General features: G+C 35.2%; 1 protein-coding gene across 3 annotated transcripts in view; it reads left to right on the top strand.

Moving 5' to 3' along the window:
- The window catches only part of Ppp1r12a (protein phosphatase 1 regulatory subunit 12A), a 96,251-nt gene that overhangs the window by 61,619 nt on the left and 12,219 nt on the right, over positions 1-22,413 (top strand). For 2 of the 3 annotated variants that reach the window (XM_090328302.1, XM_090328303.1), the window contains exons 9-21: positions 3-127; positions 5,709-5,930; positions 7,474-7,568; positions 8,370-8,474; positions 9,066-9,233; positions 9,619-9,795; positions 12,002-12,092; positions 13,394-13,594; positions 13,814-13,982; positions 15,932-16,053; positions 18,561-18,626; positions 20,492-20,508; positions 21,530-21,665. In XM_090328302.1, the coding sequence (XP_090184428.1) occupies positions 3-127; positions 5,709-5,930; positions 7,474-7,568; positions 8,370-8,474; positions 9,066-9,233; positions 9,619-9,795; positions 12,002-12,092; positions 13,394-13,594; positions 13,814-13,982; positions 15,932-16,053; positions 18,561-18,626; positions 20,492-20,508; positions 21,530-21,665 (1,694 nt within the window). The remainder of the gene's footprint in view (positions 1-2; positions 128-5,708; positions 5,931-7,473; positions 7,569-8,369; positions 8,475-9,065; positions 9,234-9,618; positions 9,796-12,001; positions 12,093-13,393; positions 13,595-13,813; positions 13,983-15,931; positions 16,054-18,560; positions 18,627-20,491; positions 20,509-21,529; positions 21,666-22,413) is intronic. The other variant, XM_090328304.1, reaches the window with a different exon arrangement.

Below are 22,413 nucleotides of genomic sequence, written 5' to 3'. Positions count from 1 at the left end.
AGATAAGACCAAACCAATGGCTTCTGTAACGAATGCCAACACTTGTAGTACACAAGCAGCTCCTGTTGCTGTAACAACACCTACTTTGTCATCCAGTCAAGGTACACCCACCTCACCTATTAAGAAGGTAAGCCAACCTGTATTTTCCAAAAAAAAAAAATGAATTTTAAGTGCCATTTGGACTAACTCATTAAAAACAGTTCTGAATTGTGTAGGGTTCCCCACCCCCCAAAAAAGAAACATGTTTTCCTCTGAGTTTTTCTCTGAACCTCTTTAAAATTCTACTTTTTAAAAATTCTTTTTGTAATTGACATTACACTTGATACTTGGTGATTGTTTTAGTTGTTAAAACAATAGTAAATCCAGTAGTTACAGTAGTTATTATTTCTGTTGAATTTTTATATCAAGTGCTTGTATCTCTGTTAAGTAGAGGTATGTCCTGGTAATTTCTCAAATGGCCTGAAAAAGCAGTAAAAGAAGACAGTATCAAGGGGCCAGGAGTTTTGGCTAGTGGTAGAGTGCTTGCCTAGCATGCACAAAGACCCGGGTTCGATTCATCGGTACCACATGCATTGAAAAAAGCTGAAAGTGGTGCTGAGGCTCAAGGGGTAGAGCTCTAGCCTTGAGAAAGTCCAAGGACAGTGCTCAGGCCCTGAGCTCAAGCCCAGGACTGGCAAAAAAAAGAAGCCAGTATCAAGACTTACCTACTACAGTACAAAGTACTTGGATGCCCTTAAAGAATGCCAGTGAGAGCATGAGCTCTGAGATTATACAAACCAAAGAGCAGCCTCCCTCCATTGCTTCTCAGTTGCTAAGATATTAAGCACCATTGTTAGCTTCCTCATGGATCACAAAGCAGGATTATTAAAGAGGAAGTCACTTGGTTGATAGACTACTGGTGGTTGATTTAATGTACTTCCAAAATGTTAACTTTCGTTTTTCATTCCTCTGTTTCTCTTCTGTCTCTGTTCTCCACTAATGTAGTGTTTTCCAGTGAGTGTGGTAATCTTTATAAGGAGTTTCCTTTTCCCTACTATTCTAGAAACTGTCCCCCTTGTGAGGGGGGAGGGTGTATTAGGGTTCCATCTAAAAGCCTAGATGCTGTCACTCAGGGCTCAAACTCCATCCTTTGAGCCACAGTTACATTTCTGGTTCTTTGCAGATTACTTGGAAATAAGAGTCTCATGAACTTTTCTGCTCAAATTAGCTTCAAACCGTAAAGCTCAGATTTTAGACACTTGAATAGCTCAGATGCTACTTGTCTCTTCATAAAGCTTTCTCATCACTACCCATTAATTGCATTTAATGAGTATGCATATTCCCTTCTGTGTTCATATAAACATTTTTTCAAAATATTTAGCAACTGACTATATTCATAAGACTTTCATTCCTAAAAATAGCAGTTTCCGAAGTACAAAAAAGCTCCATAATTCACACAAAAAATGACCATAATTAGAAAATTAATTTTTATACAATACCATTATCTATATACAGTAATAAGCATGCTCAGATTATCTCAGTTGCACTTCAGAGTATTATTTTCTGACAGTCTATTTCTTCAAACATAGGATTCATTCAGAGATTACACATAGGGTAAAGTTGTTATGTCTCTGCCTTTGGCCTTTTATTTTGGGTGTCCCATGGTATTTGGGTTGCATAGATTGGACAACTGACTTTAAATCCCTGCTTTTTATTACTTTGTCAGTCTTGCTCAAGGGTGACCTGACGGTAATACCCCATTGATTGCCTGGGTTGATTTGTCTTATCTGGCTGGCTCTCTCTCCACTCCATGTATGTCCCTCCCAAAGCTGTGCACTCAGTCAAATAGGATGACCAGCCCCAATAGAGGAGGACCAGTCTTCTGTCAAAGGTATACTAGTAGCTGTGCCTCCAAACAAGCCCTCAAGGTCCATAAATTTTAAAATATAGTAGGATAAATATTGAAACTGTATACTGTTAGATTTAACCCTGCTCTATAGCTCTTCTAAGGAAAAGGATTAGCATAAGTTCTGATAGTAGAAATGAGTGAATTTCACTGGTACCTTGAATACTAAATTTGAATAAGCTCTCTACTATGTTCCAGAACGGAGGGGCTTGTTGAATTTACTTAGAACTTGTGTTCATTAAGTAATAATTGCATATATTTTAATATGAAATAGTCCAGAAAGAATTTGTTTGCATAATTTTGAAGACTATGTTGTAACTAATACCGTCAGGCTTTAATTGAACTAAAGTTTAATTTACTTCTAAAGCTTCCATGTACTTCCATAATGCTAAATTTATTCCTCCATCTTTTAGTTCTTTTTCATTTATTGACTATTGAAAGCAAAGGGTTGATTACAAGTTTTCAGAAACTCCTTACCTGTAGTTAGTTATATCTGGACAAGAAACTGGCTGTCTTTATTACTTAACCTAGCAATTGTCCTACTGTTGTCCAATAACTTACTGTGTTTAATTTTCTTTCCCTCAAACATTTACGGTCAGAAAGTGCAAGTGTTTGATTTTACATGTGTTGAAATTCAAGTGCCAGTTATATTTCTGAATAATCCTTTTTGCCAATAAATGGAAATTCAGGACTAGAAATTTTAAAGTCAGATGAGTGGAGAATAACAAATTTGAAAATAGGCTAACTAAGATCAATATTTAGCCTGAGGAGGTCCTCACAGAAGAAAGTAGAAAGAAAAAGTGGGATATCAGAGAACAAACTCGAGGAATGCTTATGTTACAGAACTAGAAAAAGGAAAATTATTAATAAGAAAGAATAAAAACGTTAAAACTGAGTGGTCAGAAGAGTAGGGAAGTCAAAGTATAATGTCCTTTTTCAAAAACAAAAGTAGGCCAGAATTGAGGCCTAGTGGTACATGAAGCCCTGGATTCAATTCCTTGGTACCAAATATACAGAAAAGGCCATAAGTGGCTCTGTGGCTCAAGTGGCAGAGTTTTAGCCTTGAGCAAAATGTGTTCAAGAATAGTGCTCAGGCCCTGAGTTCAAGCCCCAGGACTGACAAAAAAAATATATAGAAAAAAAGTTTCAAATAGAAGGCATTGTTAAATATTGCAGAGTTTTATTTATGTGCCAAGGAAATTTGAAATGTACCTTAAATATTGAACCAGTGTTCAAATTCATTTTAGGCAGAGTATGTCAACTGCTACACTGAAACAAATGCCTATTTCAGAATTGCTGTTACCCACCTTGCTGTTGACAACTAACCTAATAATAGTATCTGTTGGACAGTTGCAAAGTTAAATAAGCCAACTCATTTCATGCACTTAGACTGAGGGCCAGACTCTAGTAAATATCGGTTACATGTCTGTTTCTATTTAACAGTAAATTAAATATTATTTCTTCTTTATCGTAGAAGAAAAAACATGTAAGATTTGGTGAGCAGGAAGAATCTGGGTAGGGTTTGAAAAACCCTGAGAGCTGGTTCACCTGTTTTTGAATAGCCCACAAGCTAAGAATGATTTTAACATTGTTAAATGATTGAAGGGGAAAAAAAATCAAAGAAGACTATTTTATGATCCAAATTGTTCCCTCCAATTTCTTTTTTTACTGATATATAGCTACTTTCTTTCATTTATATATTATTTGTGGTCCATGAAACTTGAAAAAAAAATCTAGTCCTTTAAACTCAGATCAGTAAACAATGATTTATGTACCTGTCATTTTCCATAGAATATTACAGAGGTCTTAGCATTTTATTGGTCAATGGAACCATACTAGAATTTCAATAAGCTTTTGTCCCCTCACAGTACTACTTAGCCAAATTAACTGGTTATAGTCCATCATGGTGACATACTCCTGTAATCTCAGCATTTGGGAGGCTGAAGCAGGAGAGTCATGAATTTGAGGCTAGGTATGACTATAGAGTAAGGTCCCATCTCAAAAAAAAAAGGAGGCTGGGGATGTGTCTCAGTGATAGAGTGCTTGCCTAGCATGCACTGGGTTTGATTCCTCAGTACCACATAAACAGAAAAAGCCAGAAGTGGTACTATGGCTCAAGCAAAAAAAGTTCAGGGACAATGGAGAGGGAGAGGGAGATGGGGAGAAACAAAGAAAGAAAAACATGTTTGGCTCATTTATTAAGTAATTTAGGTTCAAGCAAGTTGTTAAGTTTTCCAGTGACCAAGAGATGCTATGTTTCACAACTTTAAGAAAGATTTTATTTGGGCCAGGAATTTGGCCTAATGGTAGAGTGCTTGTCTAACATGCACAAAGACCTGGGTTTAATTCCTCAGTTACCACATACATAGAAAAAGCTCGAAGTGGTGCTGTGGCTCAAGTGGTAGAGCTCTATCCTTGAATAGAGCTTTGGCCCCGAGCTCAAGCCAAAACTGGCAAAAAAAAAAAAAAAAATTTATTTAGTTTTAGCAGGAATTTTAGTATAATCTTATTACACTAGGGAAAATAAAGAAGAAACATTTTTCATGAGGAAATTGGGAGTTTAGACTAGAGTCTCACAAGTTATTCAATAGAAATATTTGAGGAACTGAGAAATACATAGAACATATTGAGACTAATTACTAAAAAATTAGAAATTAATTACTGCAAATTTTATTCATAAATTAATTCTCTAGCATCATAGTAGCTGTAACAAAAGTTGATAGGTTACCAGTAGTTATATAGCAACTAGATAGTTGCTATAGTTAATTATCTATAATTATTTAATATAGCTGAACATTTAAGTTCTAGAATGAATGAAGTTGATGAAGTAAACTAAAGATAATATTTTTAGGGCGGTTGGAAAATCCTAAAACTGGGATAGTCATTTGTACATAAAAATAGTTTTGAATTAAACTAACTCAATGCTTGTGAGGAAAGTAAAATATTATTGCAGTAAGCATACCTAGGAAATTCCAGTTTTCAGATTTTTTTATTATGTTGGCATTTCAGAATTAAAACAAAATTCATAATTAGTTCATACTTAATGCTATAATTAGTTCATACTTAAACAGTATTATTGTCTACTCTATTAGCTGGCTTCAGAAGTTTCTGTTAGCTTGGTTCTGATTTCCTCAGGCTAAAACTAAAATTTGTCCCATTAGCTTTCGAAAAGTAGGTCATTATTCAGTTAGGGCACTAATTTACTATAAAAATTTGTTTAAATTGAACAAAAAATAGTATTTTATGCTCTTAATTTCCCTTTTCTGTTTTCATGCTTTCAGTCTGTAACTCCTTACCTGTCTTATTTCAATTGGCTTTAGTTTGATTTCATAGCTCCTCTCATGCCTGTGGTGGAGTCAGTAAATCCTGCATCATGGAGGCAGGGCTTGCGCAAAACTGGCATTGTGCTGGTGCCCAGTAAGGGTGAAAAATCTATGGTGAGGCATCTCTATGTGCAAGAATGTATATTAGGTTCCAACATAACAAGTTTAATACAAACATTGGTTCCAAAGATGCATGATTTTAAGTCTTTATTGTGTGCTTATTTCTGTTTTCTGTCTCCATTATAATTTTTCTGTGTGAAAATAAGTGTGTAGTGTGTTTTCTTTAATCTAACCTCTGGAAAGGCAGTCTGTTACCTTTTCAGTTTTTGGTTTTTATATTTTTGACTAAGACATTAACATACTTTGCAAGATAGTTTTTCTCCTGAAATCATTTAACTACAAAATTTTAGCCTTTATTTGTAATCTTATCTTTTCCAAACTAAGAAATAATCAGTTTTAATAATGAATTTCCTCCCTTTATTTAAAAACAATGACAACAGTTTCCAACCTCTACTACAACTACAAAAGTTTCTCCCAAAGAAGAAGAAAGAAAAGATGAGTCACCTGCTTCTTGGAGATTAGGACTTAGAAAGACTGGCAGTTATGGTGCACTTGCTGAAATCACAGCAGCAAAAGAAGCTCAGAAAGAAAAGGATACTGCAGGAGTCATACGTTCAGCTTCAAGTCCCAGACTTTCCTCTTCTTTGGATAATAAAGAAAAGGTAATTTATTTCACAATCTGGTTTTGTAAAACCTCTAACAGTGTCAAATCTGGTATATTTTCTGGCAGTATGTATATCCTGAGTATCAAGTAAATTCACCTGATGTAATGATTTTCATAATATAGATTCTATAGTACCTCCCTGAGACAAATACTTCAGTAAGTACTGAAAAGAGTAGATGTGATTGATCAAAACACTAATTTTAGGAATAGTCTCAATTAAAAACTTGTATCCCCCTTCTTATAATGGAATTGCACTAACAAGTATAGGCTTATTTTATTACTTAGTATGTTTTCCAAAGTTTAAAAACACATTTTCTTTCTTAGAATGAATGCTCATAGGTTACATTCACCTAGTGCATGCTTTCTTTACCAGCTGTTAGGTTCCTACAAATGCTAGCAGCTGTGTGTTGTATTAGTAGTCTTAATTATATTTTGAGATCGTATTAATAGTTGAACTATAGTGGTAAACTACAATTTATTCAGTGTTATTGTATATGGCTAGATTCTATATATTTTTTACTGTGTGATCTTAGACTTTCTTTTCTTTCTTTTTTTTTTTTTTTTTTTGGATCATGTCACACCCTCAGTGTTAGGTTTCATTCTGAGTATTTCCCTGTGCTGGGAATTCTGAGGTGGAATTTCTCACTAGTTAATTTTAATACTTTTGTTTGTTTTGAAAATAAGTTTATTTCCTTATTTTTGAAGTATTTTTATGACCTTTTACCAACAATTTATCAGTCGCTGTCACCACAGAGATTTAGAGGAATATAATTTGAATAATTTTCTAACATTTTAGTATATTTTAAAACATTGGCTGAAAAGATTGTAAATAGTTTCTGTAACAAAACATCTCAATGATTTTGTTGTTGTTGTTATTGTTTTATCTGTCTGGGAACTTGAACTCAGAGGCTAAGCACTGTCACTGTGCTCTTCTGCTAAAGGCTAACACTTGAGCACTTTGAGCCACAGTGCCACTTCCAAGTTTTGAGTGGTTAATTGGAGATAAGTCTCCCGGGGACTTTTCTGCTGGGGGCTGACTTTGAACCATACTCCTCAGATATCAGTCTATTAAGTAGCTAGGATCACAGATCACAGGCATGAGCTACCAGCTCCCAAATCAATGAGCCATATTTAAAGCTTTACTTCACCAAAAGAAGTACATCACTTGGAGGACTGCAGATGTGGCTCAGTGGCTGACTCCTTGCCTAACAAGAACAAGGCCCTGAATTCAAACTCTAATCCCTCAAAAAAAAAAAAAAGGAAAGAAAAAAAAGATAATACTAAATATTAATATAGATTATATGAAATATGTTGCATTATTTTCTAACTTTAAACTTAAGCGGAATGAAAAAAATTTATCTTGTAGAGTACTCTTTAATGTATGCATATATAATGTCTGATTTGATTTGTATCACTTTTGACATTAAGCTAAGAATTGTGGGAATAGTATATATAGCAAATTAAGATGGCTATGCATTGTAAAATAACCTTTTCAGAAAAGTTGATAATTATTTTTAATTTATTATTTTTCTGTTATGTAGGAGAAAGACAGTAAAGGAACACGGCTTGCATATGTTGCGCCTACAATACCAAGACGATTAGCTAGTACATCTGATATTGAAGAGAAAGAAAACAGGTGAGCTCATTATGCTGTGGTTCTTTGTTCATTTCTTCCTTAATATCAAAAATCAGATATTAAGTAGTAAACATGTAATTCAACACTTAATAAAAGTATCTTGTAAAAAAACAAAAAAAATTAGAGATAATATAATAGTTGTGTAGGATATGGACTTTGAAACGAGACTATTCCTAGTAGAATACCAAATGTATGATCCTGAGGAAATAGCTTAATATATTTTTATAATTGTAATAACCATTATTTTTGTCAGTATAGTATACCAAAGACTATATCTTTTCTGGTTAAAGTATTTGTTTCTCATACTACAGACATCATGTTTTAGACATGCTAAGGATCATATTTTGTGATCATAAATTACATTTTTGTAAATATCTTAATTTCCCCTATATAAGGGACAGTCTTAAAAGTGTAATTATTTTCCCTTTTTTATATAGAATGGAAGTACTTTTCTAAAGGATATTACTAATTTTTACTTACGATATTTGTGTGTGCATTTTTTCTCTTTTGCCAGTCCTAGGGTTTAAGCACAGGGCCTAGTTGCTATCTTTGAGCCTCTTTGTGCTGAAGGCTAGCACTCCACTATTGAGCCACAGCACCACTTCCAGCCTTTTCTGAATAGTTTATTAGAGCTAAGAGTGTCATGGACTTTCCTGCCTGGCTTTGAACCACAGTTCTCAGATCTCAGCTTCCTCAAGTAGCTAGGATTACAAGCGTGAGCCATTAGTGCTCAGCAGTGTATACCTTTTTTAATCCTATTTTTAAATTACGTATCAGAATCTGAAGATGTTCTTTTCACAGAGAATCTTCAAGCTTGCGAACAAGTAGTTCTTACACAAGGAGAAGATGGGATGATGATCTTAAAAAAAATAGCTCAGTTAATGAAGGATCTTCTTACCATAAAAGGTAATAAATACTATGACTCTTAATTGGTTTATGTATTGATTTATAATACATAGGTAATTAGTTTTTGGAGTTCCCAACTTAACATCAAGTAATTATGTTCTTTAACTTTTCTTCAAGTAAAACAATGTGAAGATATAATATGTAAAGATGGTGATGATGTGCTCTAGCATGATTTTTCATTATATTATTTAAATTCTGTTTAGAAATATCTTTTATATTATACATTTTTTAAAATTTTTATGTAATTTAGTTGAGCAACTAACCGTAATTTGTGGTATGGAAAGTTTCTACTTCTCTTACACCTCTGAGCTGTGAAAATGCCTTCATTTGGAATGTTGATATTATCATATTAGAGAGAGGGAGACACCCCTATAATTTAGTCCCCTACTAAAAGCAACTGGGGGGAAAAGGATATGAATGTGACTATGTAAAAATATTTTCTCCAAAATGTCCATGTGTTTTATTTCCCCTGGCTAGAACTTCATCAAAGGATTGGATGTTTCCAGTCTTGTGAGTTGGTATAATGAATAAGACATTAAATGTCGAATACACATGCAAACACATCTATATAAATATGACTCTTCCCTCTAGTTGCTCCTTTGGTAGAAGACAAGATGATCTGATTAATTCCAGTGTTCCAAGCACCACATCAACACCAACAGTTACCTCTGCAGCTGGGCTTCAGAAAAGCCTACTTTCCAGCACAAGCACTACTACAAAGATTACAACGGGTTCTTCCTCAGCAGGCACACAGAGCAGGTGAGTAACAGATAAATTTGTGTCCAGGTCTAACTGTGTGCTTATGTACGTGCATGCATCTTTGTTTAGGAGTTTGTGGGGCTCTGGATTTTTTTCTTATTTACCCTGTAAAAATTATTTGCAAACAAAAATTGGTTCCAAAAGTAAGCAGTTATGCACGTTTGGGGTAAAAATTAAGTTCCTAATTAGACTGCTTAATATTAGTTTGTTTCTCTTGCCAATGGCTCTTCATGAGCTTTTTTGATTGATACTTGAATGATGTCTTGCCTTGTGTTTTTAAAAAAATCCATCCCTGTTGTCACATGTTTTCAGCTGCTAGAAAGTGCTTTCATTGTTTAGCTATTTTCCTTTTCTCTTTTTTGTGTTGCTGCTTATGATGCTATAGTACCTCAAATCGTTTGTGGGCTGAGGATAGTACTGAAAAAGAAAAGGACAGTGTTCCTACGGCAGTGACCATTCCTGTTGCTCCAACTGTTATAAATGCTGCAGCTTCTACCACAACCCTGACTACAACTACTGCTGGCACTGTCTCCTCCACATCGGAGGTCAGGGAGAGACGCAGGTGTGTAAAGGCTTGTACTGCTGATATGTGTGCCCAGTGGTGAAAGTTGACTTTTGTTTGTTTTGTTTCATTTTTGTTTTTTGTATTTTTTTAATTTTTGAAGTTGATAACCATCTTGTCAGCAAGCTAATAAATGAAATGCTCTATACATCAGCTCAGAACTGGGCAAAAAAAAAAAGAAAAAAATGGTGTGGAGGGAAAGAAGTCTGAGTTAAAATAAATAAAAATGCTTAAAAGAATTCTGCAGAAACTATGGTTCTAAGGAATTTGAAGATAGGCTATTGAATTTGGAATTTTAAAGGGCACACAGGAAATAAATAGAAGATAAAGTATTAAAACCCACAAGAAACTCAGAAATTTGTTAGGTCTGTATGTATAGAGCAGAATAAGAGCAAAATAAGAGAAGTAACATTTGAAAAAAGAAAAGTGATTATTAAACAGTTGTTTGGGGTTTGTAGAGAGAGGCAAGTATCAGAAAATAAATGTACTTAGCTTCATACACACAAAAAAATGACTCTAAGTATTCTGTTGTGTTTTCAGTTTTTTTGTTTAAAGTATGAACAGGAATGTGATTCCTATTATGTCATTAGTAAAAGCACAATGACATGAATGCTCAGAGTGTGGCTTACTATGTTGTTGCACTGAACAAAGACATTGGCAGTCTAGAGCTTAGTCAGTGAACCACATACCATCTAAAATCAATAGGAAACCAGAAAGGATGCAAAGAGGAATGATACAAAGAATTTGGAATCTGTATGCTAGTGAATCAAAGATTTAGAAAGAAATTTGATATCTGTCTTTTATGTTATGGGTACCCAATTTTAAACTCCTTGTACTTACTTGGCTGGCACACTCCTTGAGCCATGCACCTAGCCCAGCTTTTTGCTGATAATTTTAGAAATGAAATCTCAAATATTGAGGACTGTCCCAGCTGGCCTTGAATACCAGTCCTCCAGATCTCAGCCTCTTAAATAGCTAGGATTACATGCAAGAGCCAACAGCACATGGTATACCTTTCTTTCTGTATTTAAAAGTACCATGGGTAAAGTATTTAGGCATCCACACACTTACTTGTTTGTTTATTTATTTTGGCCTATACTTGGGTTTGTACTTGGGGACTTCATAATTGCTTGGCTTACTTGCTCCACTTTTACTACTACAAACATACCTGTAGCCCAGCATTTTTTTTTTCACGATTTAGATTTTTATTGGTGGTGGTGGAACTGGGGCTTGAACTCTGGGCCTGAGCACTGTTCCTGAGCCTGGGCAAGAAAAATCTGACTTTTGGGGGGGGGCGGTCATGGGGCTTGAATTTGGCCTAGGCACTGTCCCTGAGCTCTTCACCTCAAGTAGCCCAGCATTTTACAGGTTATTTTAGAGATGGAGTCTCAAGGATTTTCCAGTCCAGTTGGCTTTAATGATTCTCTGGATCTCAGACTTTTAAGCAGTTAAAATTAAAAAATGTGAGCTACTAGGTGTAGCTCCTTTAAGGGAAAAAAAGAAAAAAATACAGATAAGTAGTGGAAATAGGTCCCTGAAAGGAAAGAGGACTAACAGATAAATTTTTACTAAAATTTCAAAATAACATTAGAATAGTTTATTTCACTTTTTGGGTAGTGTTAGGGGAAAGAAGTTTCTTTCATTAAAATCAAACCAAAAATTTACCCTGTCCTAGTCTGGTGCCTTTTTCAAGTATCCTGTTTTAAAAATTAAGTTGCATGAGCCAATCACTGGTAGCTATGTCTGTAATCCTAGCTGCTCAGGATGCTGAGATCTGAGTATCATAGTTTGAGGCTTGAGTAGGCAAGAAAGTTTGTGAGATTCTTATCTTCAGCAAAAGCCAGAAGTAGTGTTGTGGCCCACGTGGTAGAGTGCTAGCTAGCCAGTAGCAAAAGGAGCTCAGGGAAAGCACCTAAACCCAGAGTTCAAACCTCAAGACTGGCAAAAGGAAAAGGAAAAAAAAAAAAAAAAGCTACACAGGAATAAATTAAGAATACAATATGTTACATAATGTGTTCCAATCTAAAATGAAATGATCAGATTTTTATTACTGAATTTCAGTTCCAGATTGACTACAGCCATTTTCTGAATTATTTTTCTTAAAACACATTAAGCATAACTTGATGGTTCATTCACAAACATTAATATGTATTTGCATTCACAGATATTGTATCAACTAATATTGTTGTTTAATTCATTGCCGTAGATCATACCTCACTCCTGTTAGGGATGAAGAGTCTGAATCCCAAAGAAAAGCAAGATCTAGACAAGCAAGACAGTCTAGACGATCAACACAGGTATATTTAATGTGTATAAAACATACAAATATCTGTACATACATAATATGCACAAGTAATCTTTATCTTTTCTCTGAAACTATTGATGTCACTATGGTTTTACACAGTAGTATATCTAGCTGTATATTTTGTATGTCTGAGTATTTGAAGGTATTTTTGCTTTTGTTTTTTAGTCCCTCTTTCCTAATTTTATATCTGGCAAAGAGTATTTGATAAGTGCTATAATATATCATATAGTATTTAATAATTACTGTAGCTCTGTGAATACATAAGAGGTATAATGGGGTGGAGAAGAGGCCTCTTTTTTAGGTATGTTAAACAGCTAATGTGCAATTTGAGAAAATAAAGTTTCCCAGGGTAGTTATTGTCTTCTTACTTTTTACTTGTCATTGTGTTTTTGCTTTGAGCAGCTTTTCAGTATAAAGTTCTTTCAGTCTTACCATTTCAGAGCTGTGAAAGCAAACTGTTGCCTTAACATACTTTTTTCTTTTTTTTGTACCATTTATTTTCTTGGTCTAACCTTCAGAAAAAAAGTCCTTATTGAAATCTTCGTTCAAGTCACTTCGTTAACTTACTTAATTTAAAACATAAATACATGCCAGGTGCTGGTGGCTCATACCTGTAATCCTAGCTACTCAGGAGGCTGAGATCTGAGGATCATGGCTCAAAGCCAGCCTGGGCACAAAAGTCCATGAGATTCATCTCTGGAAAACGGGAAGTGGTACTGTGGCTCAAGTGGTAGAGTACTAGCCTTGATCTGAAGAGCTCAGGAACACCACCCAGGCCCAGAGTTCAGTCCCCACAACTGACCAAAAAAAATAAAAGTAAAAAAAATAAATACATGTAAAATATATATATATATATATATATATGCAATAAAATGTTCTTCTTCCTCATCTGAACTAGAAACATTCCAGTTCATATAGTATGACAGTTTTTCTTTTAAAGATGATTGTAGGGGCCGGGAGTTTGCCCTAGTGGTAGAATGCTTGCCTGGCATGCATGAAGATCCAGGTTCAATTCCTTGGTACCACACACATAGAAAAGTTGGAAATAATGCTGTTGCTCAAGTGGTAGAGTGCTAGCCTTGAGGAAAGCCCAAGGACAGTGCGTAGGTCCTCAGCTCAAGCCCCAGGACTGATAAAACAAAAGAGAGGTGAATGTAATTTGCTGTTAAAAATTTTAGTTTTCAAACCAATTCTGATGTTCATCTTTGACTTTTTAAGTCACTCATATAGGTCAATTATAAAGTGTTCTTTTTGAAACAAACTTTATTATAATTTATCCCATTTTCTGTGTAGGGAGTGACATTGACTGATCTTCAGGAAGCTGAAAAAACAATAGGAAGAAGTCGCTCTACTAGAACCAGAGAGCAAGAAAATGAAGAAAAAGAAAAAGAGGAGAAAGAAAAACAGGATAAAGAGAAACAAGAAGAAAAAAAAGAGTCAGAAACATCTAGGGAGGATGAATATAAACAGAAGTATTCCAGAACATATGATGAGGTAATATATCTAATATCAAATGAGGTGAATCATTTGTATGATTCTAAATACACAAAAGAGATGTATGCAGTAGCAAGACATATATAAAATATGAAAGGAGTTTAGCTGGAACTTAGAATTGGAAAATTACTTTTCCTTTTAAAATGATTTTTTAAGTATTCTGTATTTTTTTTATTGTGTTTACTGTTTCAAATAGGTTTAAATTTTAATGTTTCACAGACTTATCCACGTTATAGACCAGTATCAACTTCAAGTTCAACCACTCCATCCTCTTCACTTTCTTCCTTGAGCAGCTCACTATATTCTTCAAGTCAACTCAACAGGCCAAATAGTCTTGTAGGTATAACATCTGCCTACTCCCGAGGATTAACAAAAGAAAATGAAAGAGGTAAGAAGATCACATTTTTAACAGATTGTTTCCTCTAATCTTTTTTTTTTTTTTTTTTTAAGTTGGTCGTTGAGCTTGAACTTTGGGCCTGGGCACTGTCTCAGCTCTTAAGCTCAAGGCTAGCATTCTACCACTTAGTCACAGTACCACTTCTGGTTTTCTGGTGGTGGTTAAATCTCACAGACTTTTTGTGCCTAAGCTGGCTTCGAACTGCCATCCTCAAATCTCAGCCTTCTGTGTAGCTAGCATTTCAGGCTGAGCCACCAGCGCATTTTCCTCTAATCTTTTAAATTGGATTTTCCTATTCAGAAAAGGAATAATATCTTGAATTGTGATTTTTTTTACTCAAACGAAATAGAAAGAATGAACATGAGCACAATAGAAAACAAATACAGCAAATACTGTGGTCTAGAGTTGATACATATATCTTTATAAGTTAATACTATCCTTATAAGTTAATACTTCATAAAAATCTTCATGTTTGGGCCAGGAGTTTGGCCTAGTGGTAGAGTGCTTGCCTAGCATGCATAAAGACCCAGGTTCAACTTCTCGGTACCATATACATAGAAAAAAGCCAGAAGTGGTGCTGAAGCTCAAGTGGTAGAGCTCTAGCCTTGAGAAAGTCCAAGGACAGTGCTCAGGCCCTGAGCTCAAGCACAGGACTGGCAAAAAAAAAAAAAAAAAATCTTCATGTTCACCTGTGAAGTGATGATGACTACTATTACTATATCACTTTTCAAGTGCTCTAATTTATTTCTTGCTTATGTTGGTTGTATTTTTAAATGGTGTATGTGTGTGTGTGTGTATGAAATTGTTTTAAACTAAAATCACCTAATACATCTGTCTTTTCTTAAATTTTTTTTCAAGCAGATTTCTTAGAGGCATCAGTGGCTCACACCTGTAATCTAGCTACTCAGGAGGCTGAGATCTGAGGATTGAGGTTCAGAGCCAGCCAAGGCATAGAAAAGGAAGTGGTACAGTGGCTCAAGTGGTAGAGCTTGAGAGAGCCTAAGAGCAGTGCTCATGCTCTGCGTTCAAGTCCCAGGACTGGCAAAATTAAAAAAACAACAACCAAAAAAAAAACTGCTTAGCCAGGCACAGTGGCTCACATCTGTAATCCTAGCTACACCAAGATGCTGAGATCATGGTTCAAAGCCAGCCTAGACACTAAAAAGTCTGTGAGACTCTTACCTCCAATTAACTACTGGAAAACCGAAGCAGCACTGTGGCTCAAGGAGTAGAGCATTAGCCTTGAGCTAAAGAACTCAGGGACAATACCCAAGCCCAGAGTTCAACCCCCCCCCCCCCAAAAAAAGAAAAAGGTAGATTTCTTTTCTCAGGTACATGTTCACACATTAACGCTCACCATCACGATTTCTTCTATTTCTTATTTATTATAAACTTCCTAATAAAATTGTAATTCCTACTTGTTATCAGAGGTGAATACTAAATAAAATTATTCTTAATTTTAGACCTATATGTGTGTGTATATTTATATGCTTATTTTATGTATTTTTTCTTTTCTTTATTTATTTTTTGCTTGTGGCCCAAGGCTGAATGTGGTAGAATCTAGGAACAGCTCCCAGACTTAGAGTTCAAGCCTCACGACAGACCAGAAAAATAAAATAAAAGAGCTGGAGGTATAGAACACATTTCTAGTGAGCACAAGGCCTTGTGTTCAAAACTCCAATACCACCAAACAAAAAAACAAAAGTTTAGCATTTGTTTGTCATGTGCACAGCTCTCATGCCGGGGAAAAAAAGAATTGTAACACTGAGACTGAATTCTTACATGTTAACAATTGGCTGAGTCATTATTACGTCCTCAGATCTCAGGCCTCCTGAGTAATTAGGATTACAGGTATGAGCCACAGCACCCATCCATTGACATGTATTTTCAACACACTTTCAAGATAATAGCTATAATTATTGTATTGTAATCTTTAACAGAAGGAGAGAAAAAAGAAGAAGAGAAAGAAGGTGAAGATAAGTCACAACCTAAATCAATTCGAGAGCGTCGTCGACCAAGAGAGAAGAGAAGATCTACAGGAGTTTCCTTTTGGACACAAGATGTGAGAACCTATTAAAACTACTTGATAGTTTTCATGTTTCCCAAAATACAAACTAATTATTTCCTTTTTTTTTTGTGCCAGTCCTGGGCTTGAGCTCAGGGCCTGAGCATTGTCCTTGGACTTTCTCAAGGCCACAGTTGTACCACTTGAGCCTCAGCACCACTTTTGGCTTTTGCTATGTATGTGGTACTGAGGAATCAAACTCATGTCTTTGTGTGTGCTAGGCAAACACCCTACCACTAGGCCGAACTCCCGGCCCCCACTAATAATTTCTTATATGTCTTGACATTATGTATTATTTAACTCATCTCTGTGGTTTCTGAGACTAAGAGTTCTTTATAGGTTAACAGCTATTTATAGTCTATTATTTAAGAGCAGGGATTTTTTTCCCCAATTTTGCAATAATAATAATAATAGATCCTGCTCAAAATATACTTTTTTAAAAATATTTTTAAATGCAAAATTGTTCATCTAATTTTCACAAATCTCAATTTCATTTTTCATAAATAAAATTACAAGTTGTACATACAGAACTATTTCCATCTCCAGGAATTATTGGTAGAAGTAATGCTTTGCTTATCAAATTACAGCAATCCAAGGGGCTGGGAGCAAGGCTTAGTGGTAAAGTGCTTGCCTAGCAGGCACAAAGCTCTAAGTTCAATTCCCCAGTACCACATAAACAGAAAAAGCTGGAAGTCGCCCTGTGGCTCAAGTAGAAGAGCACTCGTTTTGACAAAACCCAAGGGCAGTGCCCAGGCCCTGAGTTCATGCTCCAGGACTGGCTAAAACATAAGAATAAGTAAAAATTCCAGCAACCCTATAAAAATTGTTTTCCACCAAATCTAATTTTGTTTGAGATGATTATTTATGTACAAAAGTACTGTTGATGTAAAAAAGTATGCTGTTTCAGCATGTTACATTACTACAGATCAGCAAACAAAGTTTGTCATTTTATATCTTCTTGATTGTTTTTCCCCATTTTAAAAGAACAAACTTTTTACTCATTTTTATTGCAAAGCTAAGGACTAAATCTTGATTCTTGGCAAGTGCTCTACAACAGTTATATCCTCAGCCTGGAAACCTTTTGATGTATAACATATAGTAGAAACATAATTTATTAATGTAAAAATGGTAATGCAGAGTCCCTATACTCTCTCAGTCTTTATCATCCTTATTTTGAAAGTCAGTAAGCATCATAACTTCTACACTGTAGCTTATTATACTGGTTTTTGGAAACCTTATGTATACAACTCTGTTTTATAGTTCTTTTTTCTTTCTTTTTTTTTTTTCTTTCTATTCTTGGGGTTTGAACCAGTATCTTTCACCTGCTAAATTAGTGTGCTACTGCTGAGCCACATCTTCAGCCATGTGTTTTCAGTTTAGGTTTGTTTTGTTTTGTTTTGTTTTTAGGATATGGTTTCACCCACCTAGATGTTTCACCTTGATCCTCCTACTTTAGATATCCCACATATGTGAGGTCCTAAAGATGTACCATACTATCCAGTTCCCTCCAGAGTGATGGAATTGAGATTTTTCATCCAGGGCTGGCCTGGTGTCACAGTTCTCCTAATCTCAGCTTCACCCTGTAGCTCTGGATAATAGATGCATACTACTGAGCCTAGGTATGACTTAAGGAGGGGTCTCTCAAACTTTTGCTGGGGCTGGCCTCAAGTTGCCCTTTTTACAATTTTTTTTGCCAGTCTTGGGCTTGAGCCCAGGGCCTGAGTACTGTCCTTGGACTTTCTCAAGGCTAGAGCTCTACCACTTGAGCCACAGCACCACTTCCAGCTTTTTTCTATGTATGTGGTACCGAGGAATCAAACCCAGGTCTTTGTGTGTGCTAGGTAAGCACTCTACCACTAGGCCAAACTCCCAGCCCCTATTTTTATTTATTTTTTTTTCATATATTTTTATTGTAATTAATAGAAGGGTTACATGATATTTGCCATATAGAAGGTGCATTAATTCACATACATTGATACTCTTTCACAAGTCTTGGTCCCCATTTCCCTCTCCTCCACCCCACCCCTCATCTTGTTTTCCCCCTTCCCTATCCAATTTCATATAACCAAATACAAATATATCCGACATATCAGGTAACAAAGTGAGATACTGTAATAATATGAGATAACCAAGGGACAGCAAAAGAGATGAGAGATAACATAGTACCTTAAGGACAACAATCATTCATTATATGGCTTATGTGTTATTTTTTTAATCCAGTTTTATTCAGGCCATTTTCTTTCTCACAAGCCTTCTTTCTGCATGATTGCACTTGAGCAGATTTATAAGAACCCTACCACAGGTCCATATTGGTTTTAATTTTAGCCAGTACTGATTTGGTTTTAATCTGCCATCAAGGAATAGGACTCCAGCACTGAAGTTTAAAAAAGAAAAAATAGGTTTTATTTTGCTCTATTTCTTAATGTTTTTTCTCAAGTCACTTAAATTAGAGCTATTTGAAATCCTACTCTGTTTTCATAAAATAAACTGGCAATCTATTTTAGAGCGATGAAAATGAACAAGAACAACAGTCAGATACAGAAGAGGGGTCCAATAAAAAAGAAACTCAGGTAAATAGCATGAATTTTTGTATTGAGTAATATTTGTACTTTTTTAAGATTGCTCTTTAATTATATTACATTCATTTACACAAAGCAGTTATTGGACACTATACATACCTGCTGGACATACCCATATCAGTAGTTACTTGGAGTGAGGGAAGGAAGGATTGAATAGGAATGCTAAGGAATGTTTTAGAGGTGATGGAGTTTTCTGAATCTCAATTTCAGGATAGTTTTACTGATCTGCAACAATTGTCAACTCATCCAATAATATATTCTATCTAGTGAGGTAATTTATTGTGATTTACCCTTCAGAGTTACAAGAAGAAAAACAAGGCAAAAGAAGGAATAATACCCTTGACCAAATGAAAATATTTACTACCCAGGAGCAGTAGAAATCCAGAAGTAATGGTCTCAGATTTTACTTCTGTAGATGGCAAAATTATATGAAAATTTCTTGTACCTTGATTTTTTTTTAAGTTGCCTTCCTCTCATCGATTTCCAATTTGGCTGTTCAGAAACATAAATTCTTTGAGGAGGCAGGCAGGCAGGCAGGCACCAGTGGCTCATGACTGTAAACCTTGCTACTCAGGAGGCTAAGATCTGAGGGTTGATCTTTGAAGCTAGCTTGGGCATAAAAATCCCCATGAGATTCTTGTCTCTAATTGCCCACTCAAAAACCAGAAGTGGTGCTATCACTCAAGTGGTAGAGCACTAGCTTTGAGCACAAAAAAGGTCAGGCCCTGAGTTCAAGACCTACAACCAGCCAGGTGTGGTGGCTCACACCTGTAAATCCTAGCTACTCAGGAGGCTGAGATCTGAGGATCAAGGTTCAAAGTCAGTGCAGCACTAAAGGTAAAGGACCTGAGTTTCTTGATCTCCAATTAATCACTAAAAAATAGGAAATGGGACTGTGGCACCAGGGTTTAAGGCGGTAGCCTCAAGCTGAAAAGCTCAGGGACAGCACCCAGGCCCAGAGTTCAAGCCCATGACCCACCAAAAAAAGAACTGTAAGAAGCTCTAATACTCACAAAGGAATTGAACTGTATAATGTGAGTTAGCATTGTATAGCTAAAAATAGTGTTATCATTTCCTCAAAAATGTATTCAGTAAGAAAATTTTTAATATTGATTGATAAAAATGTTTAGCTTACAAAAAACTTAATAATAAAAACTTGACTGGGTGGTTATACCTATAATCCTACCTGCTTTTAAGATCTGAGGATTGCAGTTCAAAGCCAGCTCAGGCAGAAAAATCTGTGAGACTCCTATTTTCATACAGCTATCAAAAAAAGGCTGAAGTGGAGCTGGAGCTGAGGTGGTAGAACTCTAATCTTGAACAAAAAAGCCCAGATACAGTGCTCAAGTCCTGAGTTCCAGGACACACACACACACACACACACACACACACACACACACACACCCACACACACACACACACACACACACACACACACACCCACACCCACACCCCTTGAACTAAGTATAATACCAAGGCAAAAATCCACTTAAGTAACACAATTAAACATATAAAGTTGGCGAAATAATATGCTAATATACTATAAATATGTCTTTTTCCTGCTGAGTGAGCATATGTAATGGATAAGTTTCTTAATCATTCATTTCTTTTCTTTAAGAAATACTGAATGTTGATTTTTGTGTGAAATTCAAATCGTTTCTAAATGTGATTATATAGTATTGTGCCTGTAAGAATACTCAGTGACTATAATTTCCAAGTAATCTCTGAAGACAGAAGCACACATAATGTATAAGTTCGTTTAATAGCGTAAAAATTATTGCATTAACTTTATTTTAGATTAATGGTTTAATGATAATGTAAGTTTTAATAAACCTGTGTTTCTTTTTTCTTCCTAGACGGATTCCGTTTCTAGGTATGTTTAACTTGCTTTTACTTTTTTTACCTTTTTGTATTTTTACTAAAAGTATGTTACTGTTTGTGGATTCTGTAAAATTTTTAAATTGGAATTAGGTGGGTAGTAAAGACCTATAAAAATTTAGGTGAACTAGTTACAGTTTTTAGCTTTTTTTGTTGTTAAAGGCTGTATTTTTAGTTGACTAGCTATAGTAGTTTAAACCCACTATGAAAGATAAGACGTTTTCTTAACTTCCTCTAAGTTGTTAAGGTTTCCAAAGTTTTCCTGTTACTTCAACATTGTCTTATTAATATCAGGAACTGTTGAAACCCACTATTGGCCAGAACTTTGATTTAGGTATCCAGTAGCTTTTCCCTTGGCCATGCCTTAGATATAAGAAAAATGGGTGAAGATATTTTCAGGCATCGCCCAGCTGAAAATCACTATACCTTTGAATCTAAGCATAATCAATTGTTCTTGACCATAATTGTTAAAGTATAAGAAAATGTATATACTGATTATTGTGTTGAATTGAAATGTAGAAAAGATAACATGATTCAGAACTAAGTAACAAAGAATTCAGTTATATTTAGTCTTGCTGTTTAGGAAAACCCATGGTCTGTCACTTAGGTTGTGTTGTATTTCATTAAATCTAAGATGCTACTAATTTGAAAACATCATTTTTTGCCTCCATAAAAGGAAAGTGTTACCAATTAAACTTTAATGCATCACTAAAAATTTTAAGCTGTGTTCTGATTTGAGATGTTGAAATTCAAAAAAATCTGTTGCTATATTTATCATACTATAAAATCAGGATTGGCTTTTAGGTAGGAATTTAAATTTTTTTTCTTTAGTAAAGTTAATACAAAATATAAATATTTAATAAATGAAAATAAATGTATCACAAAGACTGATCCAATAGCAAATTAATGAAACTATTACTATTTTAGAATAGCAAGTCACTATATACTAGTATGTATGTTACTGTAATTTATGAAAGCCTATAATAAAGTTTTTGATTTGAACTCATCTTTTAAAGATATGAAACCAGTTCCACATCGTCTAGTGATCGGTATGATTCCTTACTGGGTCGCTCTGGATCATATAGTTACTTAGAAGACAGAAAACCTTATAGTAGCAGGCTAGAAAAGGATGACTCAACTGACTTTAAAAAGGTACTTGGGTTGTTTGGTTGTATTCCATCAAAAATAAGTTATCTTTTGTGTTGAGAATTTTATTTATTAATTTTATTCTGAAAACTTATGAAATTGGTATCTTGAAATAGCTTTCTTTTTTATAGTCTTTGTAAAGTAATTGTACATAGATTGTGTATGTATTTTCTAAAGAGAAAAGTATCTCAGACTTTCTTTTACATGTATTATCTCTGGCTATTACTGTGATTGCGCTGGAAAGGGGCATTCAGTAGGTAGAGGTGTGTAGTGTATACACGCACACACATTGACAGGATCTTTCTCTAGGCTAGCCAAGGCTTAACTTGGAATCCTCCTGCTTAGCCTCCCAATTTCTGAGCCACATAGGTGGATTAGCTGTTTGGTAATAGGAAGCAGGCAAAGAATATAGTTCGTCAAAGATAATGTAGTCCCAGGTAACTGAAAAATGTATGGTAGTTCTGGTGCTATTGAGATGAAGTTTGGGAATAATTAAGAAATAAGTCTTAGACATTTAGCGATACAAAGTTCTGATTATTAGTATTATTCACATAGGAACTTGGATTGAGCTTATGAAATATGTGTAGAAGACTTTGTGATATTTGTACATTTTTCCTGAGTACCTGACAGTTTTTTGAATTAGAGTTAACCCTGAAGTAAGGGAACCGTTTTATAAAGAATATGCAGCTGCTGAGTGCTGGTGGCTCATGCCTGTAATCCTAGCTACTCAGGAAGCTGAGATGTGAGGACCATG

Source organism: Megascapheus bottae, chromosome 2, assembly GCF_031878675.1.
Source record: "Megascapheus bottae isolate mThoBot1 chromosome 2, mThoBot2.hap1, whole genome shotgun sequence".
Classification (NCBI taxonomy): domain Eukaryota; kingdom Metazoa; phylum Chordata; class Mammalia; order Rodentia; family Geomyidae; genus Megascapheus; species Megascapheus bottae.
The sequence above is the reverse complement of the archived record's forward strand: the minus strand, read 5'-3'. Positions and strand labels throughout refer to the sequence as shown.